The sequence below is a fragment of the Symphalangus syndactylus genome, chromosome 11, assembly GCF_028878055.3.
Source record: "Symphalangus syndactylus isolate Jambi chromosome 11, NHGRI_mSymSyn1-v2.1_pri, whole genome shotgun sequence".
Taxonomy (NCBI): domain Eukaryota; kingdom Metazoa; phylum Chordata; class Mammalia; order Primates; family Hylobatidae; genus Symphalangus; species Symphalangus syndactylus.
In genome coordinates this window covers 82939532-82957691 of record NC_072433.2, presented here as the reverse complement: position 1 = coordinate 82957691, position 18160 = coordinate 82939532, and the positions used below count along the sequence as shown (strand labels likewise).

The 18160-nt window shown below is 43.3% G+C and overlaps 1 protein-coding gene across 1 annotated transcript; it reads right to left on the bottom strand.

Moving 5' to 3' along the window:
• Positions 1–11331: 11331 nt before the first annotated feature.
• Positions 11332–13391, bottom strand: GPR150 (G protein-coupled receptor 150). Its single transcript, XM_055233376.2, has one exon. It carries the CDS (start codon positions 13204–13206, stop codon positions 11899–11901), a length of 1308 nt encoding a protein of 435 aa, XP_055089351.1. The 5' UTR covers positions 13207–13391; the 3' UTR covers positions 11332–11898.
• Positions 13392–18160: the final 4769 nt, after the last annotated feature.

The window sequence follows — 18160 nt, the reverse complement described above, 5'->3', positions numbered from 1 at the left end:
CCCAAATCTCCACCAATGATAGACTGGATTAAGAAAATGTGGCACATAGGCTGGGCGCGATGGCTCACGCCTGTAATCCCAGCACTTTGGGAGGCCAAGGCGGGTGGATCACGGTGTCAGGAGATCAAGACCACGGTGAAACCCCATCTCTACTAAAAATACAAAAAATTAGCTGGGTGTGGTGGCGGGCACCTGTAGTCCCAGCTACTCGGGAGGCTGAGGCAGGAGAATGGCGTGAACTCGGGAGGTGGAGCTTGCAGTGAGCCGAGATCACGCCACTGCACTCCAGCCTGGGCAACACAGTGAGACTCCGTCTCAAAAAAAAAAAAAAAAAAAAAGTGTGGCACATATACACCATGGAATACTATACAGCCATAAAAAAGATGAGTTCATGTCCTTTGTAGGGACATGGATGAAGCTGGAAACCATCATTCTCAGCAAACTATCACAAGGACAAAAAACCAAACACCACATGTTCTCACTCATAGGTGGGAACTGAACAATGAGAACACTTGGACACAGGAAGGGGAACATCACACACCGGGGCCCCTTATGGGGTGGGGGGAGGGGAGAGGGATAGCATTAGGAGATATACCTAATGTAAATGACGAGTTAATGGGTGCAGCACACCAACATGGCACATGTATACATATGTAACAAACATGCATATTGTGCACATGTACCCTAGAACTTAAAGTATAATTAAAGAAAAAAAAAGAGAGAGAGATCCAAGTGCTCTGTTCAACACTTGACTTGGGGTTTCTATACATTGTCATGGTTCTGAGATTTGTGTTTCTTCTTCCTTGATTTTCCCTTGGAGCAGGCTGTCGGCATGTACAGTGTGTTTACTGAAGTTATGCACATGCTCATTTGAGGCATTTTTCCTGTACCAGTCAGGTGTTCCTAGAGGAAGGTCATATACCAGTTCAACTCCCCCATTTTGCCTTAGTGCACATGCTTGAGCCCGCTTGGCCAACTCCTGAGATCTTTTTCAGGAAGCAGCTGATCACGAGTTCAGGTGTTTTCTATCTACTAAGAGCCTGCCTTTCTCTGGTGGCAGGTGTGCCCAATTATTATTTTAGAGAGACAACAAACACCTGACTATCATCTGATGATCACCTGACATTCCTGGCAGGGGGCCTCTCCTGCCCTGTTCTTGTTTGCCTGGCTACTACTCTAGCACTAGCACGCTGTCCTCATCTGCATGGTTGAACCTGAGTCACTGCCACAGTGTGTGACTGTCACATCATGTGTTCTGGCCAACAGGAAAGGGAAAGAGAACATGAAGGAGGCCAAGCCTGGAAGACACACTGGTAACTTTTGCTCATATCCTGTTGCTGAGAACTGAGCCACGCAGCTATAGCTAAGTAAAAAGTAGGCTGGGAAATGTAGTCTCTGGCCAAGCAGTGCATAAGAAAGGGAGAATGGATTTTGGTGGAGAGCTGACATTCTTGTCAATTTCCAGCAAATGAATCATTTACTTGGATTGTTTGGGGGTTGAAATGATGAAAATTCTTAACATAATTGTATACTGTTTTTCTAAAAATGCATTTTGCTCTTCAGGTAGCCATGTTCTATCCAGTACTCTCTCACTGTGTGTCCTGGCTGAGACTTTATAACAGACACATAGGGTTGTAAAGCAAGACCTGTATCTTAAGACACAATTGACTTCTTGGCTATTATCTTTTCAGAGGAGGTGGGGAAGCACATGACACAGGCTGAGCAAGTTATCTTTAGCCCCAATTGTTTATCTGTATCCTTATGTGTAAACTGGAGATGATTATGATACATGCCTTTCAGGTTGCTATGAAGATTAAACTAGTTAATGGTTGTAAAGTGCCAAGCATATACCCGCTTCATAGAAATCATTTAACACATTTTAGCTATCAGGATTATGTTAAAAGATAAACTTTGGCACATTACAATTTTCGAGTTTATTTAGGCAGACAGTGATTCATGAGTCAGGCAGCTCCAAACTGGCAGTGGCTTGGGCTCTTCTGAAAGGGTTCAAGGGGAAGCCCTTTATAGGGTGAATGCAGAAGCAGAGCAAAGAAATTATTTGATTGGTAAAAGTTTAAGCAGTCGTTTCATTTGGATTATACCAGTGGGAAGTTCAAGACAATATGACTAATGCCCAGTCGGCCTCCTGTAATTGGCTGAGCTCAAGTTTCATTTTCTTTTAAATTCTAAGTTAGCTTCTGGTTTGCTTAAGTAGGAACCCAGGGCATCAGAGCCACATCAGTCTAATGGCTTCCTATTTAATTATTTTAACAATTATTATTATTCCTATTGAATATCTTGCTTAATACAACAATACTAGAACTGCCAAAGTATGTCAATAGCAGGAGTTTCATCACAAGAAAAAAAGGGGATTTAGTTAGGGTGTGACTCCATCCCTTGAATTTAACCTTCCCCTTGGAGCTCTCTCATTTCATTATTGGTGTGAAATCTCATCAAATTATATGATAAGCAGTTAAACATCCCAATTTGACATGTTATTGGAGACTAGAATCCAGGTCTTCTGAAATCTGTGTTTTCTGACTCCCTTTTTTAATGCATTCACCAAAATTTTACCAGCCTATCCATTATTTAGTTACCTTTTGCTGTGAAACAAACCACCCTGAAACTTAACGGCTTAAAATGATTTATTATGTCTCACAGTTCTGTGTGTTAGCTCAACAGTTCTTCTGTTGATCTCCCCTGGGCCCACTCATGCGGGTGCATTTATTAATAGCTGGAGAGTCAGTTGGAGGCTATGCCCAGCTGGGATGGCTGAGTGGTTAGCCCTCTGTTTCCACATGATCTTCATAGCATGACAATCTCACATCAGCTTTTCTGAAAGGGCAAGCTGTCATGTATAAATGTTTATTGAGTTCCTACTTGTGAAACATCTGTACACAATGCCCCATTGGGCAAAGAAGGTCACATGACCACATTCAGACTCCATGTGAAGAAAGATTACCCAAGAGTGGACATTAGGAGGAGCTATTCATTGGGGGCCATTACTGCAATAATCTACCTAATATGGTTTGGATCGGTGCCCCCAACAAATCTCATGTTGAATTATATTCCCCAGTGTTGAAGGTGGGGCCCTGTGGGAAGTGATCAGATCATGGAGGTGGAGTTCTTATGAATGGTTTAAAGCCATCCCCCTTGGTATTGTATAGTGTGTGATTTCTCACAAGATCCAGTTGTTTAAAAGTGTGCAGCACCTCCCCACTCTCTCTCTTGCTCCTGCTCCAGCCATGTAAAATGTGCCTGCTTCTCCTTTGCCTCCTGTCATGATTGTAAGTTTCCTGAGGCCTCCCCAGAAAAGAAGTCACTGTGCTTCCTGTATAGCCTGCAGAACCATAGCCAATTAAACCTCTTCTCTTTATAAATTACCCAGTCTCAGGTATTTCTTTTCTTTTTTTTTTGAGACAGAGTTTTGCTCTTGTTGCCCAGGCTGGAGAGCAACAGCACAATCTCTGCTCACTGCAACCTCTGCCTTCTGGGTTCAAGCGATTCTTCTGCCTCAGCCTCCCAAGTAGCTGAGATTACAGGCATGTGCCACCACACTGGCTAATTTTGTATTTTAGTAGAGATGGGATTTCTCTGTGTTGGTCAGGCTGGTCTCAAACTCCCGACCTCAGATGATCCGCCCACCTCAGCTTCCCAAAGTGCTGGGATTATAGGTGTGAGCTACCATGCCCGGCCTCAGGTATTTCTTTATAGCAGTGCAAGAATGGACTAGTACAGAAAATTGGTATCATGAGTCAGGGATTGCTATAAAGATACCTGAAAATGTGGAAACGGCTTTGGAACTGGGTAATGGGCAGAGGTTGAAACAGTTTAGAGGGCTCAGAAGAAGACAGGAAGATGAAGGAAAATTTGGAACTTCCTAGAGACTTTTTGTGACCAAAATGCTGATAGTAATATGGACAATGAAGTCCAGGCTGAAGAGGTCTCAGATGGAAATGAGGAACCTATTGGGAACTGGAGCAAAGGTTACTTTTGTTATGCTTTAGCAAAAAACTTGGAGGCATTGTGCCCCTTCCCTATGGAGCAGTGAAACTTCTAACTTGAGAGTAATGATTTAGGGTATCTAGTGGAAGAAATTTCTAAGCAGCTTAGAAATGTGACCTTGCTGCTTTTAACAACCTATGCTCATATGTATGAGCAAATAAATGACCTGAAACTGGACCTTATATTTAAAAGGGAAGCAGAGTGTAAAAGTTTGGAAAATTTGTAGCCTGACCATGTGATAGATAGAAAAGAAAAGCCCATTTTCAGGGGAGGAATTCAAGCAGCCTGCAGAAATTTACATAACTAAAAGGAAGGCCAGAGCTGATAGCCAAGACAATAGGGAAAAGGCCTCAAAGGCATTTCAGATCTTGTGGCAGCCCTTCCCATTACAGGCCCAGAGGCCTAGGAGTACTGAATGAATTCCTAGGCCAGGTTCAGGGCCCCCCTGCTCTGCACAGCCTAAGGACACTACTCCCTGCATCCTGGCTGCCCCAGCTCTAGTCGTGGCTAAAAGGGGCCCAGATACAGCTCAGGCTGCTGCTTCAGAGGGTGCAAGCTGTAAGCCTTGGTGGCCTCCACTTGGTATTAACCCTGTGAGTGCACAGAATGCAAGAGTTGAGGCTTGGGAACCTCTGCCTAGATTACAGACAATGTATGGAGAAGCCTGGATGTCCAGGAAGAAGCCTGCTGCAGGGGCAGAGCCCTTACTGAGAACCTCTACTAAGGAAGTGCAGAGGGGAAATGTGGGGTCGGAGCCTCCACACAGTCCCCAACAGGGCACTGCTAATGGAGCTTTGAGAAGAGGGCCACCATCCTCCAGACCCCAGGATGGTAAAGCCACTGACTGCTTGTACTCTGTGCCCAGAGAAGCCACAGACACTCAATGTCAGCCCTTAAGAACAGCTGCAGGGGCTGAATCCTGAAAAGCCACAGGGGCAGAGCTGCCCAAGGCCTTGGGAGCCCACCCCTGGCATCAATGTGCTCTGGATGTGGGAAATGGAGTCAGTCAAAGGAGATTATTTTGGAGCTTTAAGATGTAATGACAGCCCTGCTGGCTTTTGGACTTGCATGGGGCTTGTAGCCCTTTTCTTTTGTCTGGTCTCTCCCTTTTGGAAGGGAAATATTTACCCAGTGCTTTTACCAATATTGTATCTTGCTAGTAAGTAACTTGTTTTTGATTTTATAGGCTCATAGGTAGAAGGAACTTGCCTTATCTCAGATGAAACTTTGGACTTTTGAGTTAATGCTTGAAGGAATTAAAACTTTGGGAGAAGTTGGGAAGGCATGATTATATTTTGCAATGTGAGAAGGACATAGGATTTGCAGGGGCGAGAGGTGGAATGATATGGTTTGGATCTGTGTTCCCACCAAATCTCATGTTGAATTGTATTTCCCAATGTTGGAGGCAGGGCCAGCTGGGAGGTTATTGGACCATGGCGGCAGAGTTCTCATGAATGGTTTAGTACCATACCCCATTGGTACTGTGTAGTGAATGAGCTCTCATGAGATCTGGTTGTTTAAAAGTGTGCAGCACCTCCCCCACTCTCTCTCTTGCTCGTGCTCCAGTCATGTAAGATGTGCCTACTTCTCCTTTGCCTTCTTCCATGATTGTAAGTTTCCTGAGGTCTCCCCACTGTGCTTCCTGTACAGCCTGCAGAACTGTGAGCCAATTAAACCTCTTCTTTATAAATTACCAAGCTTCAGGTATTTCTTCACAGTGGTATGAGAATGAACTAATACACTACCCCATCACATTTTATTATTGTCACTTTCCAATCTGGCCATGGAAAAGGGCAGCATAATAGCAATAGTTGGTCCTAAGTTTTCATTCAAAAGCTACTTTTAAATGAAACATGTATCTGTGGTAAGTGATATATATCTATGTATGTAATAAAGGTCATATAGTGCTTTGCATAGAATGAATCTTTATAAGTATCAAATAATTGAATGAGTTAATTAATAAAATTAGCAATAGAAAGAGTTTGCAAATAATATTCTGTAGCATTAATAATTTTAGGTTGAAGCCAGGCACAGTGGCTCATGCTTGCAATCCCAGGTACTCAGGAGGCTGAGGTTGAAGCATTGCTTGAGCCCAGGAGTTCAAGACTGAAGTGTGCTGTGATTGCCCCACCACACTCCAGCTTGAGTGACACAGTGAGACCCTGTCTCTAAAAATAAAAATAGTAATAATTGTAGGTTGATCCATGCTCACCATAAAAATTACAGTTCTTTGTAGAATACATAGCTTTTAAAATGTGAGAGTTGTAACTCTGATTTTCTCTGATTTGCCCCATTGTGCCCAATACAATGTCCAATGTAGTGCCTTGGTACATACTGGTTGATGGACTAAATAAAAGTATACTTGGAATATTCCTATTTTTTGATAAAGAACATAAGCCATTATGCAATAGGCTAAAATGGGACTCTCTTTTTCTTGCCAAACTTCTACTTCAGTTAGAGATTGCTTGGTGCTACAAATAACAAAAAATTCAATTCAACTGCTTTAAGCAATAAGAAATTGTATTGGCTTATTTCCTAGGACATCCAATAGCCAGGCCTCAGTAGCGTTTGATCTTGTCAGCACAGTGAGTTCATTAAGGACCTAAGTTCTTTTCATCTCTCCACTTTGCCATATCCACAATGTTGACTTCCTCTTGTGGCTGGCTTCCCTCTTGGTGAGAAGTGGCTGCCAGCAGCCATTAGGGTTACATGCTCCCTCATTTACCTTTAGTGTGAAGAGACATTGAACATGCTAACTTCTATGGCTTTCCCAGAAGAGTTAAAAGGTTCCTTCCTAGATTCCCTAAAAAACTTCTCTCACTCTCATTGCATCCCATGACCATTCCTGAGCAAGATATGGTGGTGAGAGGGATGAGAAATTACTCCAATGGCATGGCCTAATCAAGTCACAGTCTTGGAGTTGGAGAGCACTGAGGTTTTCTCAAAGTGCTGACTGTTTATAAAAGGTATAGACATTCTAATAAGAATCTGAGAGCTGTCAGAAAAGGAGAAATAAATGCTAGGAAGGCAATGAACAATGCCCACTACTCCTTCTGTAAGGCCCAACTCCCTACTTTTAAGTACTACCATTGCTGCATTAATTTTCCATGACAATTCTCCAAGATCTATTGCTTTCCTTCATGTAATATTATTCAATTGGATTTTTATCCCTCAGAGCCCGGTGTTAGAAAATAACATTAGCTATCATGTATTGAGGGAATCTGAAGAAACAAACCTAGATTCCCCTTACCTCCACCCAATCAAATACTTTGTGTACATTATCCTACGAAGGATATAGTATTAACTCCCATTTTCTTGATGAGAAAACCAAGACTCAAAAATATTCAGCAAACCACCTGAAGTCACACAGCTACCAACTGTACAGATGAAAGTCAAGTTCAGGTCTTTAGACTCTGAATATTCTACTCTTTTCACTATATTATATTGTGTCCCAACTCAGCAAATATATTTTAATTTAAGAAGAACAATTCATTTTTATTATAATATTTTCCCTTTGATCAAGTCAGAACATTTTTAGGAATAGAAGGCAAACTCCTCAAATTTTCTAACATCTTCTGTGTTTCTTAGGACATACCTTAGAAAAAAATGCTTTAAATCTGTCTTCCACAAATGAGCCAGACTATTCTATTTTTTGAATATTGTTTATAACTAATCGCTAGTGTGGTTTATTACTCCTGGGTGTTTTCTGCATTCTTTCCATTTCAAATTACAACATAAGTCACATTTACTTATTATGGCCTTATGTTACTGAGTTTTTTTTTTTAAGGTGTAGAATTCTTTGCATTTAGTCTTTAAAGTTCTATAAAATCAGGCCACCACATTGCTCAATTCTGCTAGTGATGTTCACATCTTCATCTGTATGAAAAGTGCTCCCTGAAGTCCTGTGTGCAGTAGTTTGGTTAAAATCTAACTCCAAAAAATGTACAGAATAGAGGAATGGTTTATCTCTATTTCATAGGGCAACTTTGATTTCTTCCAAACTGCAAGTATGTAGATCTGGTTTCTCTTCTAGTCGTTTCCTATTTGGGTGATAACCTAGAAAAGAGAGCAATTTCAGGGTCAACCTGTGTATTTGCCTTTGCTGTGTGATGTGAATATTATGTTCTACTCTAGCAAGAGTCTAAATCTGAATAACCTTCAGGGGCCTCCTTGACTAGGACACAGCTGAATCTCTGTGTTGCCTATAGAGATGCAGATTAGGGTCAACACTAATAGGATGGCCATCCTGAGGGAATGTCTCAAATTTCCTAACCTACAAGTGCCTCCAGGGATGGGAACCAAGTCATCTAGTTATATATTCAAGTTTCAGATATGGTTAAAATTAGAGGAAATTCCTTACTTATAGAAGAGAAGCATTTCCGTATAAATTGGGCTTAACTAAGTCTACAAAATCTAGGAAAACATCAGTTTAATTGGACTTCAAATTAACTTCTTGAGTTGGTATTCTATATTTCCAACCCAGGTGAAGAATTCTCAAAATTCCTAGGTAGAAATCAGCTGAATTCCCCTGTTGTATTGTAAAAACCAATCCAGATAACACTTTTGCAAAAGTTTAAAAGTTTTAGTCTTGCCTTTTTAACTAGCATTTCCTCTTCTTTCTTTGCTGTAGAGCCTCAGTTTTTTCATCCCTCCCTCGATACAATTCATGTGCTCAGTTCCATGTTCAAGCCAATCCTGGTGGCCCCATTTCTCTTGCAATGATAGGTCGAACTATGGACATGTGATATAGTTCTCGCAAATGATCCATTTAGGAGAGTCTACTGGGGACTTCTGAGACATGTTGTTTCATTTCTATAAAGGGTACAAAAAAGAGAAATCCTTTTTCTTCTGGACATTGTTACATTTGAATGTGATGCCTGGAATTGCAGCAGCCATTTTGTGACCTCAAGGGGAACTGGCCTGAGCGTCAAGTCCACCACTCAAGATGGCAGATTGGAAACAGGAAAAGGATTTGAGCCCTTGTATGAGTGAGGCTGCTCCAGAAAAACAGAACCAATAGCATTTATTTAGATATATAAAAGGAGATGTATTATGGGAATTGGCTCATGTGACCATGAAGGCCAAAAGGTCCTACCATATACTATCTGCAAGTTGGAGAACCAGGAAAGCTGGTGGTAAAATTTAGTCTGAGTCTGAAGGCCTGAGAATGGGGGCTGTGGGGGTTTGTGCTGCTGGTATAAATCCTGGAGTTTGAAGGCCCAAGAACAGGAGTGAACTGTCCAAGGATAAGAGAAGATGGTTGTCGCAGCCCAAGAAGAGAGAGAGAGGATTCAACTTTCCTCTGTCTTTTTGTTCTATTTGGGTGGGCCCTCAACAGATGGGATGATGCTTGCCACCTCTGGTGAGGATTGATCTTCTTCACTCAGTCTACTGATCTGAATGTTAATTTCTTCTGGAAACACCCTCACAGGCACACCCAGAAATGATGTTTTACCAGCTATCTGAGCATCCCTTAACCCAGTCAAGTTGACACATAAAATTAACCATCACAGCCCCTGATTATGAAGTTGAGCTACTTACTTAACCAACCCTGGCACAGCCCTACCACCAGACTTCTTGACATGTGAAATAATAAGTTGAAGCCAGCTGAGTAAGCTTTCCTGTTACGGTAGTCTTAACTGCAGAAAACAGAAAACCTGTCTCAGCTGCTTTAAATTTATTATCTCTGTTGAGAGTATTCGAAGTGGTCCAACTTAGGAATCATATTTTGAAGACTCTCTGAGATTCTGCCTTGACTTCTGCATCTAAGAATTCCCCCCTACCCTTCCATTTGGTGATCTTTCATGCCATCATTGAGATGACCTTTCTAAAGTTCAAATTTGGTCAAATTATAACTGATTAAATTCTTCAAAGGCTACTTTTTGCTTTCTTGGCTTGGCACACAGACCTGTCTTCACTGGCTCCAGGCTGAATTTCTCTGACCACATATCTCATTAGATCAGGCCCCAAAGGCACCCTAAAGCTATTGTCATTACTTGACTATGCTATGTTCTGTCTCCTCTATGCTTTGCAGTGCTATTCCCATTGCCTAGAACACCTTTCCTGACCTGAAGGGTCACCCCCAAACCAGCCTTCAAGAGCTTCTTTTGGCGTGTCTTTCCTAATGTCCACTCATAGTCCCCTAAGATTGTCAGATTCTCTTCAGTGCTTCCGGCACCCTGACTGGATTCCCCTGTTATAACACAGGTGACACTGCAGTGTAATTGTCATTGTTTCCTACACTTGACTATAACGTCTTTGAGGGAAAAATGTGCCTTATTCATCTCAGCATCTCCAATGCCTAGCTTATTAACTGGCACAAAATAAGCAGGTAATAAATGTTTATTAATGAATAAATAATGCTATAATCTAGACTTGGATTCACGAAGGCAACTGTATCCTCTCTTTGGCTGATTTATTCCTGGTATTTTGCAGACCATTGCATCCTCAACAGGGTAAGGAGGAGCAAAGAGAGGAGGGAAAAGCTACAACTCTGTAACATCTGTTGTCAAAATTTTGGAGGAAGGTAAACCAAGCTTAGTAAAGATTTTCTTTCGTATATCTTTTATCTGTTCTATCTCTAACTCACATGATGAATTATTCAACAAATACATATTGAGAGCCTACTACATGTCAAGCATTGTTTAAGCATTTGGAATATATTAGTGAACATAACAGCCCTCAGCATTGGCTCTACAAAGAGCTTTAAACAATCATTTCCCCTTTCTGCATCTTAGGCCTGCATTTGTGCATCAACAAGAAACACTATAATGGAAAGCCTTGGATCCTCATATAAAAATCACTGATAAACACATGGATATATTGTTCATAAGTGCTGCCACTTCTGTCTAGAATCAAGAACAGTTGAGAGGAAGAGGTTATTGATCAAATCTGCTCCTTGACCTTGTTCTCAGCTATCCACACCAAAAGGCATTGAATTCATTTTTTTAACAAGGGAGTTTTAGATACACATGCAGCATTCTGAGGTTTTGACTTCCTTCCTAGCTGCAAATCTCTTTGAGGCTCCATCTGGGACACTGAGCCCCACCCATATGCACCACCTTGAAGCTTCCTTTCTCTGGTTTGCTGGGGACTTTGTACGGAGAGGCTCCATCTGGGCACAGCATTACACCTTTAGAGGCTGCTGGGGGCACAGGGACGATTTCCAACAGAAACCAAGTATATTTGAAAGACACCGAGTCAAGCTTTTGTTTCCTTCCTACAACCTCGGCTTCTGTTGAAGTGGAAACTAGACTGGAAATAAAGGCCACACTGATTTTCTTCTGAGAAAATACATTAGCATGTTAAAAAAAAAAAAAGTCCCAATTGCTCCGTGGGAAAGGCTTTTATTTTACAAATACTCTGTGGCTCTGAAATGACAGCATGATTACATTTCTGACAGCACTGGTATAATTCTCAGACTCCCCAGGGAGAGCAACGTGGGGATTTTCCTCCTGGAAAGAAAAGGCAAACTTGCAGGTGCTGAAGGTACATTTGATTTAAGCACGATTCAAAATAAGTAAATACAGATGATAACACAGCAAATACCGAAAGCTGGGTAATTTAGAAAAAATAAATGGTATTACCCAGAGCACTATAAACGCGTGAAAGAAAACTGCAAAAATAACTGTTTTTGTTTTTATAACTTCCCAGTGGCTCGCTGTCTCCAAATGGGGAGATATGAGAGGAACTGTAGGGAAGAAGAGAAACTGGAAGAGCGTAGGGAAATGTAAACATGAGAAGGGAATAGGAGAGTGGAGGAAGGGGACAACTTCAGTGTCACTCTCTCACAGACTCTCCTGCCCCTTGTGATCTGGACAGACCCTGGCAGGCCTCGAGTTCCCTGGAGGTTGCGCCTCAGCGACAGATGACCCGTCTCTGACCACCGAACACCTAGAAGGCGCTTTCGCAGGAGCAGGGCAGGGGTCTGGGGCGCGGAGGGGGTGGGCGCAAGCCGCCCTCGTCCAGCGCTTCCCGCCGAGCATGGTGATAATGAGGGTGGGGCCAGCGTTGGCGGTAGAGCGCCTGGTGGCCCCAGGGCCCCTCCTCGTCCTCCGCGCCTCCCTGCGGCGCACAGCACAGAGAGCCCAGGCGCCTCCGCAGCTGTCGCCGGAGCCGGCAGTCGCCCGCCTGGAAGAAGAGGTAGACGAACGGATTGAGAGCGCTGTTGGCCACCCCCACGACGCGCAGCGCCGCCGACAGGCCCTCTCCCTCCCAATCTCCCGCGGGCCCGGACGACCACGCGGCCGCCAGCCGGGCGGCAAAGTAGGGCAGCTCGCAGCCCACGAACAGCAGCGCCAGCAGCAGGCTCATCTTCAGGCTCTGCACCTTGGCGCGGGGTAGCGCGCTGGGCGCAGGAGCTCGGCCTGGGCTCGCCCACCAGGGCGCTGCAGCCGCGGGGGCCTGCGGCCGGCGCCGCCACCAGACGGAGAGTAGGTGGCTGCAAGCGACACCCAGGACCGTGACAGGCGCGGCGAAGCCCGCGACGGCCTCGTAGAACGCGTAGACCTGCAGGTGCCAGCGCGGCAGGGGCGCGAAGATCCCGCGGCAGCGACGCTCCCCTGGCCAGGCGCGGGCGGCCGGGGGCGCGCCTGGCTGCGGGGACGTTGGCGGCGGCGGCGGCGGCGGCGGCAGCGGCGAGGGGGAGTCCCCGCGCACCACGAAGGCCGGGGGCAGCGCCAGCAGCAGCGCCAGCAACCAGCCCAGGGCGGCGAGGGCACGCGCGGGCAGCGGTCGGCTCTGCGGACGACGCACGGCGCGCCGGCGCTCAAGGGCGATGAGCACCACGAGGTGGGCTGAGGCGCCCCGCCCGGATGCCTGCAGCAGCTGCAGGAAGCGGCACGCCAGGTCCCCCGTGGCCGCACGGGGCTCGCCCAGCAGTTCCCAGGCCAGCTGCGACAGCGCCGTGCCCCCGCACGCGTACAGGTCCGCCAGGGCCAGCTGCACCAGCAGGAAGTCCATCTTGCGACGCTTGGGGCCCGCCCAGGGCCCGCCGCCGCACAGGCGGCACAGCACTGTGGTGTTGCCTGCCACCGCCACCACCAGGATGACCCCCAGGAACACCAGGCGGACTCGGCGGCTGGGCGGCCCAGAGGCAGGGGCTCCCTGCCCCAAGGTCAGGTTGAGACCCCAGCCCAGCAAGATGGGCACGGAGAGGTTGGGCGCCGGCGGCAGAATTGAGGGGCTAAAGAGATCCTCCATCCGCCCCGGAGGAAGAGGAGGCACCGAAGAGGGCAGGCAGGACGCGGGAAACCAAAGTGGAGGCGAGGCGGCGCGGGGAGCGACGCTGGTTCTACGAGTTCCCAAAGTTAGTTGAAAAGGCACACGCACAGAGAGGGAGAGGGATTCGGGCGGCTTTGCGCTTAGTTGTTTTTGTCGATTGTCCTCGTGATTTGTCACTCAAATGTGGGTTGTACACTCGAGGAACACACATGATTTCTGTTCTCCACCTTCCCCGCGTCTTCCCTCCCATTCCCGGCGGATACTCTTCCAATCTCTGCAGCGGCCCCCGACGCTACCCTCGCGGAAGCCGCGAACCCCTGGGCTCTGAGAACCTCATTCGTTCTCTATTTACGTGTAAAGCACAGCAGGACAGAAGGTCGCTTTGCCTGGCCATTGTATACGGCCAGTGTTATCCCAGCACCCACACGAGAGAGGACCTCTTGACTGAGATTGTACCACACGCCCCCACCACCCCAATGTGATTGCCAGTAGGAAAAAAATAGAAAAGACGTTAGTTTTGATTTTAAAGGTTTGAAATGCCATGGATCTGCACGAGCATGAGAAAAACAGGAACACAAGAAACCTAACAGCGTTTTGAGCAAAGAGGAGACCTATTAGCTGAATTTTGATCAAGATGTGTCTTCTGTGTCCAAGAATGAAAGTGTTAATTAGAGGGTACTAAAGTCAATGATGTTGCTTTTAGGAGTGGCAGTGGTTTGCAGATCGTTCCAAATACTTCTCATTACTAGGAGCAGTGGGTCACAGCTGCTTTCTTGGTGATGTAAAATTCATTTCATTAGTCTCAAGAGGGCGTTAATAGGTTTTATGCAAATGGTAGTGCATTTATTGCTTTTCCCCCAATATTTTCATCCAGTGAAGGATGCGTCATCACACTCCTCATTCTCTTGATTCTGTTTTCTAGCAGATGGGAAGTTGCTAGGAGGGGCTACGCCTCCAATAAGCCTAGAGAAACGGTGACTAAGAAAGTGATAAGGCGGCCAATTTTTTAAAAAAGAAATCCAAGTCACAGGAAATGGTTTAGATTAAATGTTGCTGCTTTCATTTTAGCCTTGCCCCCTCACAAACACATTTTAGTTTCCCTGTTGGAAGCATCAATTTGTCTTTTTCTGCACCCTCCACATTAATCATGGTGAAAGTAGAATTTCCTGTACTTCCTGGCCTGGGGGCCAGGGAGGTATTAGTGTTATCTGGGGTTCACATTCCCATCTGAGGAAACGTTTGGAACTTTAAGATTCATGGCCTAGGAAGATTTGGTGGGTTCCATGATAGTCCTGCCAGCTGCTGTAGGAATCCCATTTCCCAAGCTGTTGTCCTTTGGCCAGAAACCTTGGTTATCTTCATCATCATCTCTGTGGTGCCTCGCTCTGGTCTGACAGGTTGTAGTTATCAGTGGGTATGTGTTGAGTTGATGAATTAGTGGATACATGATGCTTTTCAGATAACTTTGAGCATAAATGCCTGCCTTGACTATAAATCCATCACCTAAAAAAAATTCCTTTTATACTATGCCAGTATTGTCCAGAGGAGCCCAAGGAAGCTCTGTGGAGACATAGGAATAAGTGTTCCTGGTGGGACATTTAAGAAAGAGCTAGAGTGATAGCCTTGGAAAATCTAAAATCCTGATTTGATTTTCATACTCTCCCTTTAGAACTTTTTGTCCAAGGCCTTTTTCTATGCACACACATCATCCCAGTTTATAATGCACTTCTTCCAGGGAGACTTCTCTGAGCAATGCTCATCATTCAGTGATTTTCCTAGCCAATATCGTTTCAGTGTTTCTCAAGATAGTCTATCATTTGTCTCAAATTTGTTGAAATGCTCTTGTATATTAGCATTTCAAAATGACTATAGTGAAATTACATTTCACAGAACTTTAGTGAGATCTGATGAAACATTGATTTTCAACAAATTCTTTTTTTTTCCTTTTTTGAGACAGGGTCTCACTCTGTTGCCCAGGCTGGAGTGAAGTGGCATGATCATAGCTCACTGCAGCCTCGACTTCCTGGGCTCAGGTGATTCTCTCACCTCAGCCTCCCAACTAGCTGGGACTGTAGGCAGACACCACCACACCCAGCTAAGTTTTGTATTTTTTGTAGAGGCTAAGTTTCGCCATGTTGCCCAGGCTAGTTTTAAACTCCTGGGCTCAAGAATCTGCCCACCTCGGTCTCCCAAAGTGTTGGGATTATAGGCATGAGCCACTGGGCCTGGCCTAAACTAATTCTTATTAAAATTATACATCAAATAGTTTTGAAAGTTAAATGGAGCTAGAAGGCTGATAACATAAAGAGTTCCCTCTCCCATACATCTCCACTTCTTTATCCCCTCTTTCTAGTGGGAACCAGTTTAGACTCTATTTGCTCTTTCTTCTGGCATTGACTTAATTCATAATAGTAAATAATATATGTGTAATGCTATTTATTGATTTAGCAAATTGATATATTATCTGTTAACTTCTTATTAAAGACTTACCTCTCGCACCTCTGTCACTACTGTTTCCATTTCCCATGCCATTAGAACAGTACTATAATTTTGGGTTAGGCTTATATTTGGTGTTTATATTATTATTAAATAAAAATATTCACAGTTGAGTTGTATATTGTGAATATTATTTTTTGTTATTTTTAAAGTTAATAACTGCCTTTTCTTACTTTTCATTGTTATCATAGCTAATTCTTCCGGTACCCTCAGTCCCCCCATACAATTTCCGCAAGGTCAGTTTCAAAACGTAATATAGCAGCTCCAATTTGTTTTCATGGAAACCTCTTTACCAGAGACTTTCATTTTTCTCTTATTTGGGCTAATTTCTCCCGAGGCCTACTGCGTAACTACCATCTGTGGACCTCCATTTGTTGTCATCATTGAAACTTTCTGCCTTTCTCTTGGGTTGCAGTTCCTGTTTCTTGGATCTCTGGTCTTTCTCCTTGATTTCTTCCTTTTTGGTAGAACACATCATCTAATATTTCATAAGGTTTACAAGGTCGTACAAAGCCTGAGAACTAAGTGGTAAGAGACCTCACTGTACTCATTATCTGAGTCATGCAGATTCTGTCTGGACATCTTGCCCTCTGGGCCAGCGGTCATCCTGGCATCTCACGTCAGCATCGTCCTAGGGATTCCTTTCACTTATTTCGTGCTGGTTCTCCTGTTTTCTGATTTAATGGATTTTTTTCATTCCTGGTTTATTTTCTTGCTTGGGAAGAAAGCATCTTTCAGTGACTTCTTGAGAGAGGGTAACTATTTAGGATCCTACATGTCTGAAAATTTCTTTATTCTACCCTATTGCCTAACTGATTATTTGGCTGGGTTTGGAATCCTATTTTTGAAAATCTTTTCCTTCTGAATTTTGAAGGCATTGCTCCATTCCCTTCTAGCTTCTAAGTGTTTGTGTTGAGAAGACTGAAGCCATCTGATTCATGTTTTGCTTAGATATGATCACTGTTTTTTCCTTTCTAGAAGCTTATTATTATTCTCTTTTTTCTAACCAATTTTACAAAAATGTTTTTCTATAGGTTTATTGTTATCTAATGTGCTGGGCATAATCAAAGATAATGAATTATATTTAATTGTAATACTTATTTAGTGGCCTTTACCTAAACAGCCTCCCAACCTGTCTTTTTCTTTTTGGGCTGCTGACATTTGAAGAGTCCATGACACATGTTTAGCGGAATATCCTTAAAATTGTATTTGTTTCCACATAATTAAATTTGGATTTGACTTTTCTGGCAGGAACATTACATAGGTAACACTGTCATCAGTGTATCATTTCTGGGGTGCATAATGCCACTTTGTCTCAATATAGATGTTATCTCAATATAGATGATATTAAGTTTGGCATATATGTTTTGAAAATTCAGTAGTTTTTAATTAAATAAGCATACATATTAATTGCAGAAAAATTAGACAATGCATATTCACATACAAAAAAACACTTAACATACTGCTCAGAGAAAACTGTTGTTAATACTCAGTGATATATACTTTAGGCTATAATGACTAGATCTGTATATTACAGAAATAGATTACACTGCATACACCATTTTATATCCTGCTTTCATTTCACCTAAGATTGTATTTGGATCACTTCCCATGTCAGTGAAAATATGATATAATTATCTGTTTAATGTTGAATGGATTACAATTATTTAAACAGCCTCCTATTTTTAGACGAAGTTTTTCTCATTTTCACTTTATAAATAATTCTGTGAAGAACATCTCTTCACCTACATCCTAGCACATGCATTCAATTATTAACTTATGATAAAATCTTGTCATTGGAATTGCTGAGGCTGAGCACACACATTTTTAAAGCATTTTAAATGCATTTTAACATATAGTACTGAGTTATCCTCAACAAGGGACGCAAGCAATGTATGTGTCTTTTTCCCCATAGCCCCAACAATATGAGCATCGTCAGCGTTTGTCATTCTCATAGATGAAAACACTTCATTATCTCTTCATTTTAAAAATTGAGATATACTTTATATATCATAAAGTCTAGAATTTTAAAGTATACAATTCAGTGCTTTTTTGTATATTTACAAGTTTGTGCAACCACCGCCACTATCTAATTCCAGAACTTTTAAATCATCCCCAAAATAAACCCATACACATTATTTTCCTCTTCCAGCGCCTAGAAACCACCAGTCTCCTTTGACTCTATGGATTTGGTTATTCTTGACATTTCACAGAAATGCAATCATATAATGTAGCCTTTTGTTCTTGATTTCTTTTGCTTTGAATAATGTTTTTAAGTTTCATCCACATTGTAGTATGCAATAGTATTTCGTCATTTATGGCTAAATAATATTTCATTATGTGGATACACCAAATTTTGTTTATCCATTTATCAGCTGATGGATATTTGGGTTGTTTCTATTTTAGGCTGTTTCCATTTTGGTTGTTTTCATTATAG